Below are 22,028 nucleotides of genomic sequence, written 5' to 3' on the forward strand. Positions count from 1 at the left end.
CCTATTAGACATTCCCGCGCGATACAGAAAGCAAAATGTGCAGCAAAGCACATTATCAGGCGCTAATTTCAGCTGGCACCGGGGAAGTGTACAGAAAAGCAGAAAAAACTGCTTTTCTGTACACCCTCCAACTTAATATCATAGCTATATTAAGTCGGAGGCCCCAAAAATAAACACAAATTAAAAAAAAAAAAAAAGTAAAATGTGCCCGCGACCCGTGGGTCGGAAGATGGACGCTCAATTATACCGGCGTCCGTTTTCCGAACCCGTGACTGTCAGCGGGCTGAAGGACCGACGCCGGAACGGCTATCAAACCCGCTGACAGCTGCTGCTTCTGTCAAAAAGTGTCCCTAGCGCCTCCTTTTACCGCAGGCCCTCATTTAAATACTTGATCGCGCGCCCAGGAGAGTGGCCTGGGCGCGCATTGGGAAAGCGGGCGCTCACCTCGGAGCACTGGCTCTCCCGCGGGTTTTACTGTATTGGCCCGTGCATAAGGGGTAAAAATAACACGTCGACAACGCGTGGCCAAATGCGGGCTAACAGTGGGCTCCGTATCGGCCCGTATGTTAATTTGTAAACATTCTTAATACTTTACAGAAATGAAAATTCACAAAAGATGCGAAAAGAAATCCCAGCTAAACATAGTATGCAAACGATAACTGCAATGTTTTGATAGGTTGAATTTTAAGCTGTGGATGACAAGGAACCTGCCCGTACGACGGGGCACACAGCCGTACCCTATGGGAGCAGATGACGCACCTGGCACACGCAGGCTGCGCGGCGCACATGCGCTCTGGTTCTTGGCGTGGGGGAGGGGGGGGCCGAGGACGTTTTCTTTGTTGCGTCTGCGCCGTAGCCGGGTGACGACGAAGTGCCGGGCTGAGCGGCGGCGGCGGCGGCACAGCGCGGGTCTCCGGTTTTCCGCCTGCGGCTTTCGCTTCGGAGGTGACTAATGCGAGGCGGGCGGCATGTCGGCGGCGCTGTACCTGCTCTCCACGCTGGGCGGCTACGTGATGACCTCGGCACTGCTCCTCAAGTGCCCGACCCTGCTGCACAGGAAGAAGCAGCAGCGCTTCAGGTGCAAGCACATCTCCCACCGCGGGGGTGAGTACCGGGTTGAGAAGCTTAGCCGGGGAAAAAAGGGATGGGAGTAGTTGATATCCTGGGTTATGCGGAACGGTAAGGAAGAGACTCCGGTGAATGAGGAGTGCTGAAGCTTGCGGTGCACTGACGAGCTGGTGTGATAGAAGTAAGAACTGCAGTGAGTGTAGGGCATTGTATGTATGTATGTACGTGCATATATATATATTTTTTTTTTCTACAGCTGCAGTGCAAAATCATGTTATACACTTTATACTGTCCCATAGCTGTAGTGAGTGTAGAACAGTATTTATACCACATCTGCAATGCAGAATGCTATGTACTGTATCTTATACTATGGCTACAGTGCAGAATAGTGTATAATGTGCTATAGCACACCTGCAGTGTGATTATGGTATGTACCACAACTGCAGTGCTGAGCAAGTTGTACTATACAACTGTAGCACTGTATATCAACTATTTAAATATTTTTAACCTTGTGTTTGATTAGTGGTATAAATTCTGCCTAAGCAGCCCTGCAGTGCAGGGGAGCCTAAGGAAGAAGGAGATCCACTTGCAGATGTTCCTGGACCTTCTGAAATGAACCTCTCTTTTCCTATTTTCCCCTCCATTCGTGAAGGTCTGTTTTGAAATTATTGCTTAGGAGCTCTTAATTTGAATTTATACTTTGATATATCCTCCGAAAGCTTCTGATTTTCTTTAAATCTATTTTTCTTTAAAAATGAGAAGCACTTTGTTTATTTTCTAAGGGACAGCATATTTGTGGTTGATGGTTTTTCAACAGTAGAGAACAAGAGGGAACTTTTTTATTCTTAGCTATACCATATGCTATATCTATTTTTTAAAATATTTTTATCTTGCATAATCTCTAATTCTAAGTATATAGAAGTCCAAAGACCTTACCAATGCTGCCAGCTGGCAATGAATACTATCCTTATCCTTGCAAAGAAATGATCTGTGTGTTTGTTGTAGTCATATCTGGGTACAAGCTAGACCTAGGGAGTCGTTCAAATCATTGTAATTGTGCTGATGTTGAAACTGGACTTCAGTTTTCAGTAATCCACCAGACTAGCCAAACCTCTTCAGAAATGGACATTTTTATGTGCCTAAATCAACCTTTGAAAATCTCATACGTTAAAAGTATACAGTAAACCACAATACTCCACCTCATAAATGACTGTGCTATTATATTATAGACCATCATACTAGGTGTCAACAGAAAAATGTAATTAAGCACTTTAATTGTGTTCAGCCTTATGTATAATCATAGGTCTACTAGAATGTCCCATTTCTTTTTGTTATGCACTTGAAAAATATCAAATTAATGTAGGTTTTTCAAATTTAGTAATGATAATGCCGTAACTTATTTTGTGTGGGTAATGCCAAACAGCCACCACAAAATGATTCTTTCCAAAGTAATTCTCTATACAGAACACTCTGTTCTTCTCAACTTTAAAAAGCCCATCTCATCAAAACAGCAATTGCATGCATGCATTTTTTCTGCATGCTAAAAAGAGGCATTCCAGGGAGACCGAATAGGGAGTCAAGTGCATGTACACCACGCAGGGGTTTGCATTCCTACTAATTTTTAGAGCGGATTTACATGCTTTGAAAATTTGAGCTGAAGTCATCATGTACTTTCTACATGCAAAATTCACCCCTAAGTGGGCTGTTAAAGAACGACCCTCCCAATGATGATTTTATATTTTTCCAGTTTTCCCTTAGTTCCCAACCTGGCCTCTGATAGTGTACAAGTACAGTAACAAATTCAGAAACAAGGTGACGAAGCTGCTCCAGTCCTTATTTTAATCTCATACCACAACTGACTGAACCCCAGTTGTTGAAAAGTGGCCATTTTACTTTGGATTTCGCTCACACCTTTTCAGTCGTAGCTCAAATACTGTAGGTATACAATCCTAAGGGCCTGATTTACAGAAGCTTTTCTCCCATTCTGTCTATGGGAAAAATTAAGGCCCTAGGTTTGAACCTCAGGCGATTGAGGAGGAAGTGATCTGCCTAAAGTTGCAAGGAGCATCAGTGGGAGAAGTAGGATTTGAACCCTTGTTCATGGGCCACTCTTCATCCTTGGTGTATTAGTCGCACTTTAGAGTCTTAACTTACACCAGGTCTTCATATATACCAACATTAATTATTTGCAGCTATTCTAGTATTGCATTGATAGTAATCTAGCCATATGTAAATTGCAATGCATGAACTGTGACACGCAAGTATTCTAAGTTTCCTTTCTGACTCAGAAGATCACGTATGGCATCTTGCTTGTCTGATGTGAGTTTTTTGGATTTTTTTTTTTCAATTTAACTTTTTATTGAGCCATCATCAAAAGGAGTCAAAGATTGCTCAAAGCATGGCAAGAAACATAGCATTCAAAAGATTTTTTCAATATCACCCCTGCCATTGAAACCCCCTCCCCCATTTTTTCCCCACAAATAAAGTAGAAAACCTTATGTAGTCTGAGGCATAAACTAACTGAAATCAAAATAGGAGCATCTAGCTGGTGGCATTATACCATTCCAGGAAAGGTTCCCAAACAGGCATATAAAGAGAGAGGGTCATTCTGTACAGCGATCAGCTCACTCAAGATACATTCTATAAATGCTGAATAAGAGAGGCCAAAGATAGCAAGTACTCTCCTCCAGTGGGTTGCTATTTCACACCTTACTGCAAAAGCTATTTGTGCTTTGAACTTTTATCTTCTTTATTGGCCAATCATCCAGAAATAAAAATGATAAAAGGACTTTAGAATCCCGGAGTAGTATTTGTTTATGATTAATGAAACCAAATGCAACACCACCCTCCAAAAGGTCTGGATCTTTGCACACACCCACCAGATGTGTGGGGAAAAAGTCCCTTTTCTCCCTACATTTACAACTTCTGATTTATATAGATGCCAGATATCTTATGCATTCTAATAGGGATGCGATACCATCTGTATAGATTTTTATAACTATTTTTCCACTATTAAAGTGGAGAAAGCAGCCCACCAAAACATTTATCCCATAAATGTTCCTACAGCTCATTTCCTAGATCTTTCTCCCAAGCCATTTTGTGCTTTGCTTTACCAGTCATCGGAGGGGCAAGAGAGTATAAAAGCTTAGATATAAGCCCCTTCACTACCATCCATTTGGAGCAGAGCATTTCAAAGGAAGTTCACTTTTGAGAAATCTCTCTCCCAACGGATTGCTGAGTCAAAACCTATCGAATCTGGATATACCCGAATCTGTCTTTATCCCAAATTTATCCCTCATCATCAAAGCTCAGTATTATATTATCATAAAAAAATTGTCCACAAACTCAAACCCAAGTGTTCCCACCTATGAAACATTGAAAAGGAGCCATCCTGTGTCTGGGGCTCCTCTAATTCTTATAGGCATCAGTGGTGAATAAGCTTTATGCCCAGTTAACACCACCCTGTGCTTTTCCCACAGTTAAGAACTTGCCAAACTGGGTCAGACCAAGGGTCCATTGAGCCCAGTATTCTGTTTCCAACAGTGGCCAATCCAGGCCAGAGCTGTAAAAGCATTGATCAGCTGTCTGAAATGGCCGAAGCTTTGTTGGGACCAGGCTAAAGAATACATAAAAGTAGCCCTGTTCCAAGATACTCCATTGTTTAAGATTAGGAGAGGGTAGCCAGCCCCCAGTGCTTCCTAAACTTTAGGACTGCAAGCCATACCCTTCCACCCTCTAATCTTTCTTCTGGAATAACACCTTCCCCTGCCCAGTTACAAGTGGTGGCCTGAGCTCCCAAATAAAACTGGAACTACCCGTTTTTGTAATCATTTTGAAAAAATGAATCAGGTACTGCAATAGGCAAAGTTTGGGGGGGGGAAAAATAACTCATTTTGACAGCTGCAATATGCCCCATCCAAGAAAAATTAAGATGAGACTATATGTTGAAATCTTTAGACGTATGATCATTCAGAGGAGCGCATAATTCAAATGAAATAGTTTCTGCCAGTCGCCTCCTATGTGAACTCCTCTGTAACCTGTACTCTCTTGACCGCATCTAAAAGGAAAGCTGTCCCGTATCCCAAGAAATTGTTCTTCAGTGAGATTTATATTCAGCAATTCAGGTTTTCCCATATTCACTTAGTCAAGGTGAACAAAGTGTCATCATCGAAAAGGGGAATTTTTAAATGTAGACTGGGCCATCACTCTTCCCTATACGTTGCCCAGTTGTGGCACTCTCTCTACTAAGGGTTCCAAGGCCAGGGTGAACAAGAAAGGAGAGAGGAGACACCACTGCCCGAAGGATCTCAAGGTACTTTCCTTTAACTTTGATATAGGCCTCTGGACATGAATATAACCCTTGTAGCCAGGTTAAAAAAAATGTGGACCTATCTCTATTGTTTGCAAGATGCCCGGTGCACTTGAACAAAAAGCCTTTCTGGCGGCGATCAAAACAGCAGGAAATCTCTCCTTTCGCGCTTGTCTGATTAAATTCAGTATCTTCCTGATGATATCTGCTGCCTGTCTCCCAGGTATAAAACCTGATCTTCTGCTACTAGGGCAGGAAGCACCCAATTCAGCTGGGCTGTCATAACTTTAGCTAATATTTTTAAAGGAAGATAAGCCGATAAGAGCTACAAAGAGTTAGAATCCTGCCTGGCTTGAGAAGAATAGTAATTCCAGCTGAATTCATTGAGAATGGCAATTTAGATTCCTGTAGTAGGGAACTAAATAGCATCAAAAGAGGTTGGATTAAAAAATCTTTAAATCTCTTATAGAACCCAATGTGTGGCTCTGTACAAATACCCCCAGTTTGTAAAAGCAATTGTCCACAAGCTATTCTTTTTTTTTTTTTTTTTCTTAATTGTAACTGCTTTGGGTTGAATTTTTTTGTTTAAGGAAGGCAGTCTACAAGTCTAAAGTAACAGAACATAAGATGTACCATACTGGATTAAACCAAAAGTCCATCTACACCAGTATCCTGTCTCCAACAGTGATCAATTCAGTAGAAAGCATCCAGTAGATTCCAAGGAGTAGATCCAATTCTTTGTTCATTCCCAGTGATAAGCTATAGCTTTCCCAAATCTACCAGGCCATTAATGCTTTATGGACATCTCTTCCAGGAACTTGTCCAAGCCCTTTTTACATCCAGCTATGCTAGATGCCTTGACCGCATCCTCCAGCAACAAATTCACACAGCACGATTGTGTGTTGAGAGAAAATGGAATTTCTCACAGGACAAGCAGGATGGTTGTCCTCACAAATGGGTGACATCGCGGATGGAGCCCAACCACGGAAAACTTCTGTCAAAGTTTCTGGAACTTTGACTGGCCCCTACTGGGCATGCCCAGCATGGCACCAACCCTGCAGCCAGCAGGGGTCCCCCTTCAGTCTTCTTTTTTCCACGCAGCAGTAGCCACGCGGTTAAGGAGCTCTCACCACATTCCTGATAGGAATTTCTTCTTGAACTTCTTTGAAGTAATATTCGCCCCACAGGGGTCCCCCCTCTATCTAAATTTAGCCTGCGGTACTTCGGTAAGTTTTTTTTTTTTTTTTTGCCGTTTTTCGCTGGTTACCATCGAGTTCGGCCCTTGTGGCCTGCTGGCTGTCGACCGTCCCACGGCTAAATTTTTGATCAATGGCCATGGCGTCGGGGTTCCGTCGGTGCCCAGATTGTACGCACACCATGTCTATCACAGACCCTCATAGAGTCTGTGTATTATGTTTAGGGAGTGAGCATGATGTCCTGACTTGCACCAAATGTGCTCTTATGACACCAAAAGGTCGCAAAGCCAGAATGGAGAAGATGGGACTCCTATTCCATGCTCACTCTCCGCCGTCCATCGCATCGACGTCCTCGGAACTGGCACCGTCGAAGTCCTTCCATCGTCGGCAACCTCCCGGTGACCGTCTGCCATCGATGTCTCCACGGCCATAGACTCCCTTCCCTTCCCCCGAGGATCGTGGGGATCGGAGGAAAAAGCATCGTCATCGACATCGCAAGTCTCGGACCATCGAGGAATCGAAGTCATCGACCTCGGTACCGTCCGAGCCTCCACCAAAGAAGTCTCGATCAGAAGCGGCACCGTCCACTTCTGTTTCTGAGACATTGAGGCAACCCTCACCCCATCGGGGTTTGGGAGCCGCGATTCCACCGGTGACGGTGGTCCCTCCGGCTCAGGCTCAGCCTCAGCCTCCCTCTTTCCCGGAGCCGGGTATTGTTACCCCAGGTCTCCGGGAGACCATCGACAAAGCGATGCAACGGTTCCAGACTCCTTCGGCACTGACTCCGCCGCCGAGAGTGGAACCAGTCACCGACCTGATTCCAGCAGCGCTGGCACCGCTGCTTGCCCGGATGGAAGCGCTCATGACCGCCCTTCCACCGATGATACCCGGGTCACCGACAGCACCAGTGCGCTCCCCGATGCCAAATTCATCGGGTGCAGAAACACCGAATCGAATTCCTCCTTCGGGAGTGGTTCCATTGATGCCATGCCGTCCCTCGCCACTGATACATTCCTCCGGGGCGATACGCACATCGGCTCCATCGATGCCTTCGATGCTGGTCACCGATGCCTCCAAGTGTATTTTCGATGCCCCCGGTGATTCCTTCGGGTTTCTCCGAGCCTCAACCGGGACCTTCAGGTATCCAACCCCCTCATGGTCCTACAGGTCAGCAACCTGACCCTTATGACACCTGGGGTGATGATACTTCTACAGATACCGATGATTTACCTTCACCACCCTCTCCTGCTGAAAGCAGAAAGCGTTCTCCCCCCGAGGACCTCTCTTTCACTAACTTTGTGAAGGAAATGTTGGAATTAGTCCCTTTTCAGCTTCAGTCTGAGCAAGATGACAGACACCAGATGATGGAGTTACTCCAATTTCTGGATGCCCCAAAAATCATCACTTCCATTCCAATTCATCAGGTTTTTCTGGACCTTCTTAAAAAGAATTGGGAAACTCCTGGATCTGTTGCCCCAGTAAACAAAAAAGCTGACTTTACCTTGTACAGTCAGCACCTGGCTTTCAAAAACCTCAGCTAGACCACCACTGTCGTGGTGGAGTCAGCTCAAAAGAAAGCTAAAAGAACAAAGCCATACTCATCCATACCTCCTACTAAGGAGAACAAGTTCTTAGATAGTATAGGCAGAAAAGTTTACCAAGGGGCCATGCTCATTTCCAGGATAGCTTCTTACCAGCTGTATATGACCCAATACAACAGGGTCATTTTTAAGCAGCTACAAGAATTTTCAAATACTTTACCAGAACAATTCCAACAACACCTTCAAAACCTCGTACTTAAAGGATTTGAAGCTGGAAAGCATGAGATAAGAACATCTTATGACATCTTCGATGCTTCCACTAGACTATCTGCTACAGCCATCTCAGCAAGATGCTGGGCTTGGCTTAAGTCTTCCGACCTTTGCCCGGAGGTTCAGGACAGGCTCTCCGACCTGCCCTGTTTAGGGGATAATTTGTTTGGTGAGCAAATTCACCAAATAGTTGCTGAATTAAAGGATCATCATGAGACCCTTAAACAGCTCTCATCGATTCCTTCTGACTTCCCTTCTAAACAACCATTTGAGGGAACCTAAAAAGTCATTCTTCCATCCACGGAAGTATTATCCCCCACACACCAAGTCCAGGTCAACGAGGCTGTATCAAAAGCCTCAGCCTCGCCAACCTCGAAAGCAAAAGCCCACAACAGCTCCTCAACCAGGCCCTGCGTCAGGGTTTTGACTTTCACTTAGAGAGCAGATGCCTAATCCCTCTACCAAACATACCAGTAGGAGGTCGACTAAGCCACTTTACAGAAAAATGGCATCGCATCACCACAGATCAATGGGTGTTAGCGATAATTGCACAAGGTTACCATCTCAACTTCCTAACTCTTCCTGCGGACTCTCCACCTCTGCAAGCGTGGAGACTTACCGACCACTCTGTTCTTCTAGAGCAGGAAGTTTCTCTTCTCCTCCAGTCCAATGCTATAGAATCCGTTCCTCTCTCGCAACAAGGACTAGGGTTCTATTCCAGGTACTTTCTGATCCCAAAAAAGTCAGGAGGACTTCGACCAATCCTGGACCTACGGGCCCTCAACAAGTACCTTCACAGAGAGAAGTTCAAGATGGTAACCCTGGGCTCGCTTCTCCCTCTGCTGCAAAGAGAGGACTGGCTCTGATCTCTAGACCTCAAAGACGCTTACACCCACGTTGCGATAACTCAGTCTCATCGCAAATACCTCCGTTTTCTAGTAGGCCAAAACCACTATCAATACCGAGTGCTCCCATTTGGTCTAGCACCCGCACCGCGAGTCTTCACCAAATGTCTCGCAGTGGTTGCAGTGTTCCTCAGGATGGAAGGCGTCCATGTCTACCCCTACTTGGACGATTGGTTGATCAGGGCCACAACCCAGCAAATCGCTCGGTCTTCCCTGACCCTAACAATTCGAACTCTAATTTCCCTAGGATTTCTTGTCAACTACGAGAAATCCTACTTACTCCCATCTCAAACCTTCTCCTTCATTGGAGCAGACTTGGACACTTTACAGGCAAAAGCCTTCCTTCCTCATCAACGGGTTCAAACCCTTGTGTCCCTAGCTTGCCAGTTGCAGTCTCAACCCACAGCAACAGCTCGCCAATTCTTCATTCTGCTGGGACACATGGCCTCCTCAGTTTGTGACTCCAATGGCCCGTCTAGCCATGAGAGTCATGCAATGGACTCTGAAATCACAATGGATTCAAGCCACTCAGCCTCTGTCGACCATTGTCCGCGTCACTGACGCACTCCGTCTGTCTCTTGCCTGGTGGAAAAATCAAGCCAACCTCCTACAGGGCTTGCCCTTTCACCCACCAGATCCTCAAATAATTCTCACCACCGACGCTTCCAATGTCGGCTGGGGAGCCCATGTAAACGGTCTACAAACTCAAGGATTCTGGTCTCCAGAGGAAGCCAAACACCAGATAAATTTCCTGGAGCTTCGAGCAATCCGATATGCTCTCAGAGCCTTTCAAGATTGCCTATCGAATCACATAATCTTGATTCAGACAGACAACCAGGTGGCCATGTGGTACATCAACAAGCAGGGAGGCACAGGCTCCTTCCTTCTCTGTCAGGAAACTGCGCAGATTTGGGCAGAAGCCCTCTCCCGTTCCATGTACCTCAGGGCCACCTACTTGCTGGGGGTAGAAAATGTCTTGGCAGACCGGCTGAGCTGTGTCTTCCAACCGCACGAGTGGTCACTCAATCCCTTGGTAGCGACCTCTCTTTTCCAGAAATGGGGTTATCCCCACACAGACCTCTTTGCGTCCCCTCCGAACCACAAAGTGGCCAATTACTGCTCTCTCATTCGGACTCAGCACTCTCGGCCCAGGGATGCATTCTCCCTCCCGTGGACAACCGGTCTGCTTTATGCATTCCCTTCACTTCCTCTTCTGTCGAAGACTCTTGTGAAGCTACGTCAGGACAAGGGAACCATGATCCTGATAGCACCGCATTGGCCACGCCAAGTGTGGTTTCCCATACTCCAGGATCTCTCCATCCGCAGACACATTCCCTTGGGAAAGGACCCGCATCTGATCACTCAAAACAACGGATGCCTCCTCCATCCCAATCTCCAAGCCTTGTCCCTGACGGCATGGATGTTGAAGGGTTAGTCCTTCAACCACTTAACCTATCGGATTCAGTTTCTCATGTCCTCATCGCTTCATGAAAGCCTTCCACAAGAAAATCTTACTCCTATAAATGGAAACGGTATACATCATGGTGCACTTCTCAGTCCCTTGATCCCTTTTCCTGTCCAATTCCTAAATTTTTGGACTATCTTTGGCATTTGTCAGAATCAGGTCTAAAGACCTCTTCTATTAGAATGCATGTCAGTGCGGTAGCCGCCTTCCATAAAGGTATCGGGGGTGTCCCTATTTCAGTACAACCCCTTGTAACATGTTTTCTTAAAGGCTTGCTCCATTTGAAACCACCTTTACGTCCTCCGGCCCCATCTTGGGACCTTAATCTGGTTCTTGGTCGCCTTATGAAACCACCCTTCGAACCTCTTCACTCCTGTGACCTTAAATATCTCACATGGAAAGTGATTTTCCTTTTGGCTATCACTTCAGCTCGAGGGTTAGTGAGTTACAGGCCCTAGTTACCTATCCGCCTTACACTAAACTCCTGCAGGACCGGACGGTACTCCGCACTCACCCTAAATTCTTACCTAAGGTAGTTTTGGAGTTTCATATTAATCAATTCATCATACTACCTATTTTCTTTCCCAGGCCCCACTCCAACTCCAGGGAACAGACTCTGCATACCCTTGACTGTAAACGAGCTCTAGCTTTCTATCTAGACTGTACAGTTGCCCACAGGAAGAGCACTCAATTATTCGTCTCTTTCCATCCTAACAAGTTAGGGCAACCGGTGGGTAAACAGGCTCTTTCCTCCTGGTTGGCGGACTGCATCTCTTTCTGCTATCAGCAAGTTGGCATTCTCTTTCAAGACCGTGTTAAAGCACACTCTGTGAGGGCCATGGCGACTTCAGTAGCACACCTTCGATCGGTGCCGCTTCCTGACATCTGCAGGGCTGCCACCTGGAGTTCTCTCCATACCTTTGCAGCCCACTACTGTTTGGACAAAGCTGGAAGACAGGATTCCATCTTCGGCCAATCTGTCTTGCGTAACCTTTTTCCAACTTGACGTACCAACACCCTTCCGCCTACCCGGTGGGGTGCGTATGTCCTCTACCAAACTTCACCCCAGTTGTTGTGCTGCCTGCACGCCATTGGGTATTTTTGGTGCACGTTCGGACATCCTCAGCTTGGTACTCACCCATTTGTGAGGACAACCATCCTGCTTGTCCTGTGAGAAAGCAAATGTTGCGTGAGAAAGCAAATGTTGCTTACCTGATGTAACAGGTGTTCTCACAGGACAGCAGGATGTTAGTCCTCACGAAACCCACCCGCCACCCCGCGGTGTTGGGTTCGTTTTTCTTATTTTATTTTTCGGCACTGCCTGTAGCTTTGAAACAAGACTGAAGGGGGACCCCTGCTGGCTGCAGGGTTGGTGCCGTGCCTGGCATGCCCAGTAGGGGCCAGTCAAAGTTCCAGAAACTTTGACAGAAGTTTTCCGTGGTTGGGCTCCATCCTCGAGTTCACCCATTTGTGAGGACTAACATCCTGCTGTCCTGTGAGAACACCTGTTACATCAGGTAAGCAACATTTGCTTTCTCTTGATTTGTTTCAGTTTGCTACCGGTTAGTTTCATGGAGTGTCCCTTAGCACTGTTCAAAAGGGTAAATGACCACCTCCATTAACCTGTTCTATCCTACTCGTATCCTTTCTCAGTCATCTCTCTTTTCCAAGCTGAAGAGACACAATCTGTTTAACTTTTCTTCATAAGGGATCCATTCCATCCCCTTTATAACGTTTGTCACCCTTCTCTGTACCTTTTCTAGTTCTGCAATCTCTTTTTTTTTTTTTTTTTTGAGATAGGCAACCAGAGCTGCACATAATAGTGCGGTTGCACTATTGATGTATACAGAGACATATTTTCCATTTTTACCTTACATTCCTTTTTGAATAATTCCTAGCATTCCGTTTGCTTATTTTTGTCTGCCATCACACACTGAGCTGAGGAATTCAGCGTCTGCAGTGATTCCAAGATCCCTTTTTTTTGGTGGCGACTTATAATATATCTGCAAGTCCAGATGGAGAAATAAATGACTGCTGTTGGATACTTCATTATTAACCCATAACTATGTTTATATCTATTTGTTTCTCTGGTAAAGGTGATTTGGACTATGCATTGTATTCATTATTGTTCTAAGGTCAACTTGCTTAGTGCATGTATGTACAAATTAGGCTGTATAATCCTTGTGTAAAAGCAATGATGAAACAGGACAGGGTGCAGCCAGGGCCATGCTCCTCACCATGACTCGACAGAGCTAATCAGGTTAAGATCCAGGAAGCAGCAACTCGCTCAGGTAATGTGCATCGGTACAGATTTGCTTGCCTGAATACCTGTAATGTCGGGCCTACCTTCTCTCAGACTCAGCTTTCAGATTTGTCTACAAATGCTATGCTTTCTAAACCGTGTAAAATTCTAAAGCTTTTCATATCGTGAAACGGGAAAGAATTAAAGATTGGCTTGTTTTTTTATGTGCAAACTGAAATGACAGTATTCTACATCTAAGGGAGTCTTAATTGCAAAAATCTTATGCTGCTATCATACAGTCCCGATTCGGAGATGAACTTTTGAGACATGCAGGATACTTGGCTATGTTTTATATATATTTCTTTCTTTCTTAATTCCTAGTTTCCATGAAGAAAATTCATTGTTGTGTCAACTTTTTGGTTTTTCAGGTGTGAGCAGGTATCTCCCACTGAATCTGGGTCACAATTAGGAGAAGAACAAGCTAGATTCAGGCAGCGTGGGAAAGAGAGAATATACCCAGGCCTTTAGATCCTGTCTGTGTTACCATTTTCTTTTCAACTTTGCAGGTGCAGGAGAGAATTTGGAAAATACAATGGCAGCCTTTCAGCAGTGAGTACAGAAGTAGCAGATGCTTTTGTTGATCTCTTGTTTAGCTGCTATTAACCGTATTGTGGGGTGGGTTTTTTTTTTCTTGTCTGATACGGCAAAAAAATCTGTGTACATAAAAGAAATGTTTCAGGTGCTTAACAAGCATGCAATTTGTTTAGACGCATTATAAAATAAATGCCAAATGTATATATTTATATGAGAGAGATTCTTAGGGAGGACCAAATGTAAGGCAGCTTTGGTAATTTAAATTCTTCTGTAGCAAACAAACTTTAATTTCTCTCATATCCAAAGCACACATTTACTGGCACAGTGCTTCTAACTGCTGTACCTTATTTTTGAGCGTGTTTTTTTTTTTTTTGGAAAGTCTGGTTATAAATTGAAATAAACTGTCAAGATTAAAAACAGCGCTGAAGGTAGGGCAATCAGTGGAGTGCTTCAGGGGTCTGTTCTGTGCAATATCTTTGAGCCTTAATGCAGAAGGGCAGAAGGACCTGTTTACTTTTTTGAAGATGTCACTAACCTCTGCAACAGAATGAGAAATTGTCTAAGAAAGGGCGAATGCTCGGAAATTAAGGTTGAGTCATGCATGTGGACTGTAGAAATCGGAGAGAATGGTACATGGGTTCAGATACAGACTTTCATTGACCCAGGAGAGAGACCTCAGTGGGGGGGGGAGCATGTTTGATCTCAAGGTAGCAAAACTGAGATGGGGGACCAGAGCCAGAGGGATGCTAGGATACGTAGGGGAAGGCATAACCAGCAGAGAAACTGAGGCAATTATGCCTCTCTGTACAGGAGGTTGGTGAGACCTCACTTAGAATATTGTGTTAAGTTCAGGAGCCCAGACCTCCTAAAGGATAGAGACAGTCTGCAGGTGATCCAGAAGGTGGCTACCACAGACCTACATGAAAAGCAATGAGACCAAAGAAGAGAGGGATAATGAGGGGGTAGAGACATTCAAATACAATAAAGGTATAAATCATGCACAGAAGAGAGACTGCTCTAACAAGAGATGATGGTATGAGGAGGCAGGCTTACTTCTTCCTGCACTGGTCTCCCAGTGGAGATAAACTGGTAATAGAATTGAAGAAAGCATGAGATACGTCTAGAGGGATCCTTAGTTCTGAAGACATGAGGGCAAAGTGTGAGGTTAGCTGGGGGTCTCAATTATTCCACCAGGTATGATATTGGGCAGACTAGATGGGCTAAAGTTTTATAGGTATCTCATCCTCTACTGCTTCCGTGATGGTTTATAGCAGAGCTTTCCAAACTGTGTGTCGGGACACATTAGTGTGTCGCCTGCAGTGTGCAGGTGTGTCGCGCAAGCCAGGTCAACTCTGATGCGAGTTTGGGCTTTTTTTTTTTTCTAGAGATTCACTTTTTTTTTTCAGTTTATGGGTTGCTTATTATTGGGTGATTTTTGCTGTCAATCGCGTTTTTTTGGGGGGCTTGGTGGGTGGAACGAGCCCAGCCATCCTTGCATTGGCTGCTGCTGCCGATGAGGCCTGGCCATGAGGAGTGCTGACTGCAAGCAGCAGTGTCTGATCATGGAAGGGAGTGAAGCACTTAACTGGCAACAATCAAAAGACGAAGTACATGAGTGTGGGGGCCAGACATGTGCTGGGGGGAGAGAGATGAGTGAGTGGGGGGCAAACGTGCTGGGGGGACAGACATGTGCTTGAGGGGGAGAGATATGAGTGTGTGGGGGCCAGACATGTGCTGGGGGGAGGAGAGAGATGAGTGTGTGGGGGACAGACAATTTATTTTATTATTGTTTCTCATAAATTATAACAATAACATGAATCTTGGAATATATATTTTTAATATAAATTTAAGGTTTTCATGAGATAGGTTGTGTCGTGAAACATTTTATTTATGTATATATTTAAGGAAACATACATAAATTGTCGAAATAGGTTTCGTTCGTTTAACCTTTAACCTCTGGTTTACTAGTAGACTGAATTACCGTGTCGTGAAATTATGTTTGTCTAAAAAGTGTGTCACCAACATGAAAAGTTTGGAAAGCTCTGGTTTATAGGCTAAGCTAGCAAGTAGTTATTGGTTCATTAACGCCTGTTTGGTGGCCTGGCCTATAAAAGTGATCTTGCATAAGCTGAAAAGGAGCAACCACAAAGACCAACTAAACATTGATCCCGAGAGCTTCAAAGTAAGAACATTGTAATAAAAAAAATTGTCATGGAAAATGTATTAAAGAAACTGCCAACTTACAGAGAGCAAAACACTGCTTTGCCTTCTGATTCAGATTCAAGAAACTTTATTGGCATGACGAATTTCACAGTCTTATACTAGAAGGTGGGAGCTCATGGACAGCTGAAATTCCCCCATTGATTGGACAATTCTTTAATTCCTTCTGAATGGCAATCAAAACATACTGCTGTGTGATGTCATCAGATGATAGTTCTTTAGTGCATTCATCCATCCCCCACCCCCACTCCTTCCTCCCTGCACACAGCCACAAAGGAAATCCTGAGGTTTTGGAATCGCATGCTGGGCAGACAGAAATGCTTTGTTTGGTTCTCTGGTGCATTGATTTTGCTGACTTCAGCTGTAACTTAAGATGTCTCTGTATGTTTTGTGCAGACAGATAACATTCATAACTATAAATGGTACCTTTTGGAAGAAATTGCTATTTGCTGCAGGAAGTTTTAAGAAACGGTGCTTTTAATGTAACTCGACGGGGAGTCTGCTTCTTATGTTTAGTGTAATCATCAGGACTCTCTTAAGGAAAGCTTTTTACAGCATTCAGGAAGAAATAATTTTCTTTGGTGTTTTTGTGAATTTCACTGTTGCCGAGCGTAGCTAGTCATAATAATGTGTTCTGTTTGAGGCTATTCAAGCAGTGTCCTAGTATTGAAAGTACTTGTACGGTCCCTGGTCTTTTCATTCTTCCACTGGGCTGTGAAAGGCTAGGAAGGGGGAAAAACAAACTTGCCAAGAATGATGGATGCATCTAGAAGAAGAAAGCTGAGGTCACACCCCGGCACCTTCAAACACTGACCCAAACACTTAACTGGAACTCGAGCAACCAGCATGGCTGAGCAGCCTGAGTTCTCCCTTTTTTCTCTCATTGGCTGAACTTATAGGTGATCTGGATACCTGACCTTGCAATGTTAATGAGCACGAGCGGTAGCATCTCTCATCTCTCATAGGGTTTCTGTATTTTCTGTCACTGGCTTTAAACATTTCTTTCCCTGTTTGGGTATTGCTATACAATTTGCAAGATAATATAAGTGTTCAGAGTAGAGAGACCTCCAGGGCTTAGAAATTAGATTGTGAGGTCCCTGTGGCAGAGTCCTAATAGCCTAGTGATTTGTTCAGCACAGCACTGTGAGCACAGCCAGTGTGCTGCAGCAGTCAAAAAAGCAAACAGGATGTTGGGCATCATTAGGGAATGGTGAATAAAACGGAAAATGTCATAATGCCTCTGTATCGCTCCATGGTGAGACCGCACCTTGAATACTGTGTACAATTCTGGTCGCCGCATCTCAAAAAAGATATAATTGTGGTGGAGAAGGTACAGAGAAGGGCAACCAAAATAAGGGGAATGGAACAGCTCCCCTATGAGGAAAGACTAAAGAGGTTAGGACTTTTCAGCTTGGAGAAGAGTCGGCTGAGGGGGGATATGATAGAGGTGTTTAAAATCATGAGAGGTCTAGAACGGGTAGATGTGAATCAGTTTTTTACTCTTTCAGATAATAGACTAGGGGGCACTCCATGAAGTTAGCATGTGGCACATTTTAAAACTAATCTGAAAAAGTTCTTTTTCACTCATCGCACAATTAAACTCTGGAATTTGTTGCCAGAGGATGTGGTTAGTGCAGTTAGTATAGCTGTGTTTAAAAAAGGATTGGATACGTTCTTGGAGGAGAAGTCCATTACCTGCTATTAATTAAGTTGACTTAGAAAATAGCCACTGCCATTAGCAATGGTAACATGGGATAGACTTAGTTTTTGAGTACTTGCCAGGTTCTTATGGCCTGGATTGGCCACTGTTGGAAACAGGATGCTGGGCTTGATGGACCCTTGGTCTGACCCAGCATGGCATGTTCTTATGTTAAAAAAAAAAAAAAAAAAGAAACACAGCAAATTCCAAAACTAGAAGACATATAAACTTAGATTCCTCAGTTTTAAGAAGGGTAGGGGGAGGCAATACTGATATCTAAAATATTAAAGGAGCAGTATCTCACACAACATGCTAAAGTAACATGAATAGAAGAGGCAAAATGGCACTTTCTGCATCAATATGAAAACCCAAGCTCAGACTGTAGCATAGACTGGAAACCGATGCGTGAGCTGTTCCCTGTCAGTGGTGAGACAGATGGGAGAAATGGATGGCTCCGTGGATTAACACTGGGAGACAGACCCCCCCCCCCCCCTCACCTCCAGCTCATTATTGTCATTTACAAGCTCCTTAATGGCTTGTGTGAAGCAAGTTGGTGACTTTAGTCCAGGTCCTGATGGCTACCTCACCACAGAACCACTAACCCGAACCGGCACCCTTATCAGCTCACTCAAAGAAACCAAGGCTTAACTGGAGACTGAATTATTCTTTCACCCCTTGTGTCTTGCCAGTCCAGTATTGAAGTACAGGTGCAAGGAAGAGGTGTGAACCACCGCTTCCCATGATAAACTGTTCTGTGGATAAATGAGGGACTTACTGTTCAAGTGCTGTCAAGAACCTAATAAACATGTGGATAAAGGTGAACCGGTAGATATAGTATACTTGGATTTTCAGAAGGCGTTTGACAAAGTTCCTTATGAGAGGCTTCTAGGAAAAGTAAAAAGTCATGGGAGAGGTGGCGATGTCTTTTCATGGATTGCAAACTGGCTAAAAGACAGGAAACAGAGTAGGATTAAATGGACAATTTTCTCAGTGGAAGGGAGTGGACAGTGGAGTGCCTCAGGGATCTGTATTGGGACCCTTACTTTTCAATATATTTATAAATGGATCTGGAAAGAAATTCGACGAGTGAGGTAATCAAATTTGCAGATGATACAAAATTGTTCAGAGTAGTTTAAATCACAAGCAGATTGTGATAAATTGCAGGAAGACCTTGTGAGACTGGAAAATTGGGCATCCAAATGGCAGATGAAATTTAATGTGGATAAGTGCAAGGTGATGCATATAGGGAAAAATAACCCATGCTATAATTATACAATGTTGGGTTCCATATTAGGTGCTACAACCCAAGAAAGAGATCTAGGTGTCATAGTGGATAACACATTGAAATCGTCAGTTCAGTGTGCTGCGGCAGTCAAAAAAGCAAACAGAATGTTGGGAATTATTAGAAAGGGAATGGTGAATAAAATGGAAAATGTCATAATGCCTCTGTATCGCTCCGTGGAGAGACCGCACCTTGAATACTGTGTACAATTCTGGTCGCCGCATCTCAAAAAAGATATAATTGCGATGGAGAAGGTACAGAGAAGGGCTACCAAAATGATAAGGGGAATGGAACAACTCCCCTATGAGGAAAGACTAAAGAGGTTAGGACTTTTCAGCTTGGAGAAGAGACGGTTGAGGGGGGGATATGATAGAGATGTTTAAAATTATGAGAGGTCTAGAACGGGTAGATGTGAATCGGTTATTTGCTCTTTTGGATAATAGAAAGACTAGGGAGCATTCCATGAAGTTAGCATGGGGCACATTTAAAACTAATCGGAGAAAGTTCTTTTTTACTCAACGCACAATTAAACTCTGGAATTTGTTGCCAGAGGATGTGGTTAGTGCAGTTAGTATAGCTGTGTTTAAAAAAGGATTGGATAAGTTCTTGGAGGAGAAGTCCATTACCTGCTATTAAGTTGACTTGGAGAATAGCCATTGCCATTAGCAATGGTAACATGGAATAGATTTAGTTTTTGGGTACTTGCCAGGTTCTTATGGCCTGGATTGGCCACTGTTGGAAACAGGATGCTGGGCTTGATGGACCCTTGGTCTGATCCAGTATGGCATTTTCTTATGTTCTTATGACCTGTGATTCTGTAGCCCGCCTAGGAACATGGATAGGCAGGGGATAAATGTTTTAAATAAATACAATAAATCCAGCACTTTTTGTGACTTCCCAGTTCACTAGGAAGAAAAGCAAAAGACACATAGGCTGGTTAGTGCAAGTCTGAGTTAGCTGCCGTGATCTTCTGGATGTGGTCGCTCCTCCTCTGCCGCCTCTTTGCTGTAAATGCAGTTTCTGCAGCAAGTTAGAAACATTGCTTCTTTAAATCCTTAAATTTTAGCACAGTCTTGATGAAGAACCAGAAAATGTTTGATTTTAATTTGTTTTATATGCTTTTGATTTTTAGTCATAAAGGAATAACTCCCTCCCCCCCCCCCCCCCAAAAAAAAAACCAATCCAGGTGTGCAAAATATTAATTGGGCAACACAGCAGGAGTGGGGAAGAGGGATGAATTGGCAAGATACCGACTATAGCCATACAAGCTGTTAGACACCCTGATTTCTAAAACCTTGCTGAGTTTTCTGCCTGCTTTAAGAAAGTGTTCTGGCTTTTTTTTTTGGCAGTAGACCCTGAGCAGCAGGGAGGTGCTAGATTGTGATGAGGGCTGCCCATGGTAACAGCTTGGCAGATTTTCCAGGCGGTTGACTGTAAAGAACTGTTTGGTTTTTTCTCTTTCCCTGTTTTATTCAGCTTTTGTGCTGGGCTTGGGGTAATCCTCTCACATGGTGGTTGTGATAGCTCGGGGTGTAATGGTATTGTACAGAGAAGGCTGATCAGAGCACACTGGTGTCTCGGCGCCCTGGTTTCTCATTCACAAACCAGATGCACAGAAGCTATTGGTATCAGACTGGCGCTTCCAGCTTTGTGAAATCCTGCAGATCTTTTTTTTTTTGTTTTGTTTAAAAAAAAAAAAAAAAAAAGTTCCCTTCAGCATGTCTCAAAACCCAGGACCCCATGTTTACAGCACAACTGAGCAACGGCAGATGTTTAAACTATCTCCAGAATCTTAAAGCACCCTGTCTTGGGTTTGTTGTGCTGCTGTATGGTGGTGTGTACTCTGTGCTAAAAGGCTGTTCGATACAGCACCTCTGATTTACCTCCCTGTTCCTTTAAACCCCATTCTGAGTTTTGTTACTTTAACCACGTTTCACAGTAACACCCCCAATGCGGTAAGCATTCAAATGAACGAAATCGGTAGAGTTAGGGGTCATGAAATGAAACTCCAGGGGAGGTGACTCTGAACCAAAGTCAGGAAATACATAGTAAATAAGTGCTAGGCCAGGGATGTTTCAGGGAGGGGCCAGCATTTTATATGCGTAAGTTGCTATTTTCCAGCATGCCAAAGTGTGACGCTTGTAAGTCTTTTTTTTATTTACGTATATTTCCTCCTGCTCAATATCTGCTGTGATCGTAAACATCTTAAAAGTGAAAGAATGACTGGGTGAGGGGTCCTGGGTGAAACGGGGGCACTTCAGGCTGAAGAGCCAGGAGGGTCTGCACGAGCTGCAGATGGACTGGGTGAACCGGTAGACAAATCAAGTTATTTCATTTCTGCATGCATGTTATAAAATCCCCTGACATAGGAGGGGGGGTAAATGTATGTAAGTAATGCAGGTAAAATCTATTTGCATATCTCTTAAAAATTCAAGATGCAAATATGCACGTATACCATTTGTGCACACTTATCTGGCTAAATTCCGACTTGTCCAGCTAAGTAGTGTCTTTGCTGCTACTCACGCAGACAAATTTGAACTTACCTGGATAAATAGCTGGATAAGTCTAAAGCAAAGGCACTATCTTACATGCCCAGATAAGTCCGAAAAGTGCTACTTAGATGAATAAACAGCGCTTTTCAAACTTATCCGGCTAAGTGCCGCTGCTTTTCCAGCTAAGTCCAAACATGGTTTGTTTAAAATATTTATATACCGTTTTTACAATAAAAAATTGGGTCAAAGCGGTTTACAATAAAAATAAAACAATAACAGGTTTTTGAGAAGGAAAAGATACATACATAAAATTAAGGCTATTAATTACAGTAATAACTTTGGGGTAGATTTATAATTTTGCGCAAGCGCGTACTTTTGTTCGCATACCAGGCGCAAACAAAAGTACGCTGGATTTTATAAGATACGCACGTATCTTATAAAATCCGGGGTCTGCGCACGCAAGGGGGTGCACGTTTGTGCAACCTGCGCGCACCGAGCCCGGCGGCGCAAGCTGCCTGTTCCCTCCGAGGCCGCTCCGAAATCGGAGCGGCCTCGGAGGGAACTTTCTTTCCACCCCCCCCCGGCCCTATCTAAACCACCCCTACCTTTTGTTGGCAGATTTACTCCTGCTGAAAGCAGACGTAAATCTGCGCCCGCTAGCGGGCTGCTGGCGCACCATCACCCGACCCAGGGGCTGGTCCGGAGGCCTCGACCACGCCCCCGGGCCGGTGCCACGCCCCGGGAC

General features: G+C 44.3%; 1 protein-coding gene across 2 annotated transcripts in view; it reads left to right on the plus strand.

The window, feature by feature from the left end:
• Window positions 1-841: 841 nt before the first annotated feature.
• GDPD1 (glycerophosphodiester phosphodiesterase domain containing 1) overlaps window positions 842-22,028 on the plus strand; it is a 41,494-nt gene continuing 20,307 nt past the window's right edge. The window contains exons 1-2 of one of the 2 annotated variants that reach the window (XM_029612414.1): window positions 842-1,104; window positions 13,563-13,605. In XM_029612414.1, coding sequence (XP_029468274.1) covers window positions 969-1,104; window positions 13,563-13,605 — 179 coding nt within the window. In that variant the 5' untranslated portion in view covers window positions 842-968. The remainder of the gene's footprint in view (window positions 1,105-13,562; window positions 13,606-22,028) is intronic. The other variant, XM_029612415.1, reaches the window with a different exon arrangement.

This window comes from Rhinatrema bivittatum, chromosome 8 (genome assembly GCF_901001135.1).
Source record: "Rhinatrema bivittatum chromosome 8, aRhiBiv1.1, whole genome shotgun sequence".
Classification (NCBI taxonomy): domain Eukaryota; kingdom Metazoa; phylum Chordata; class Amphibia; order Gymnophiona; family Rhinatrematidae; genus Rhinatrema; species Rhinatrema bivittatum.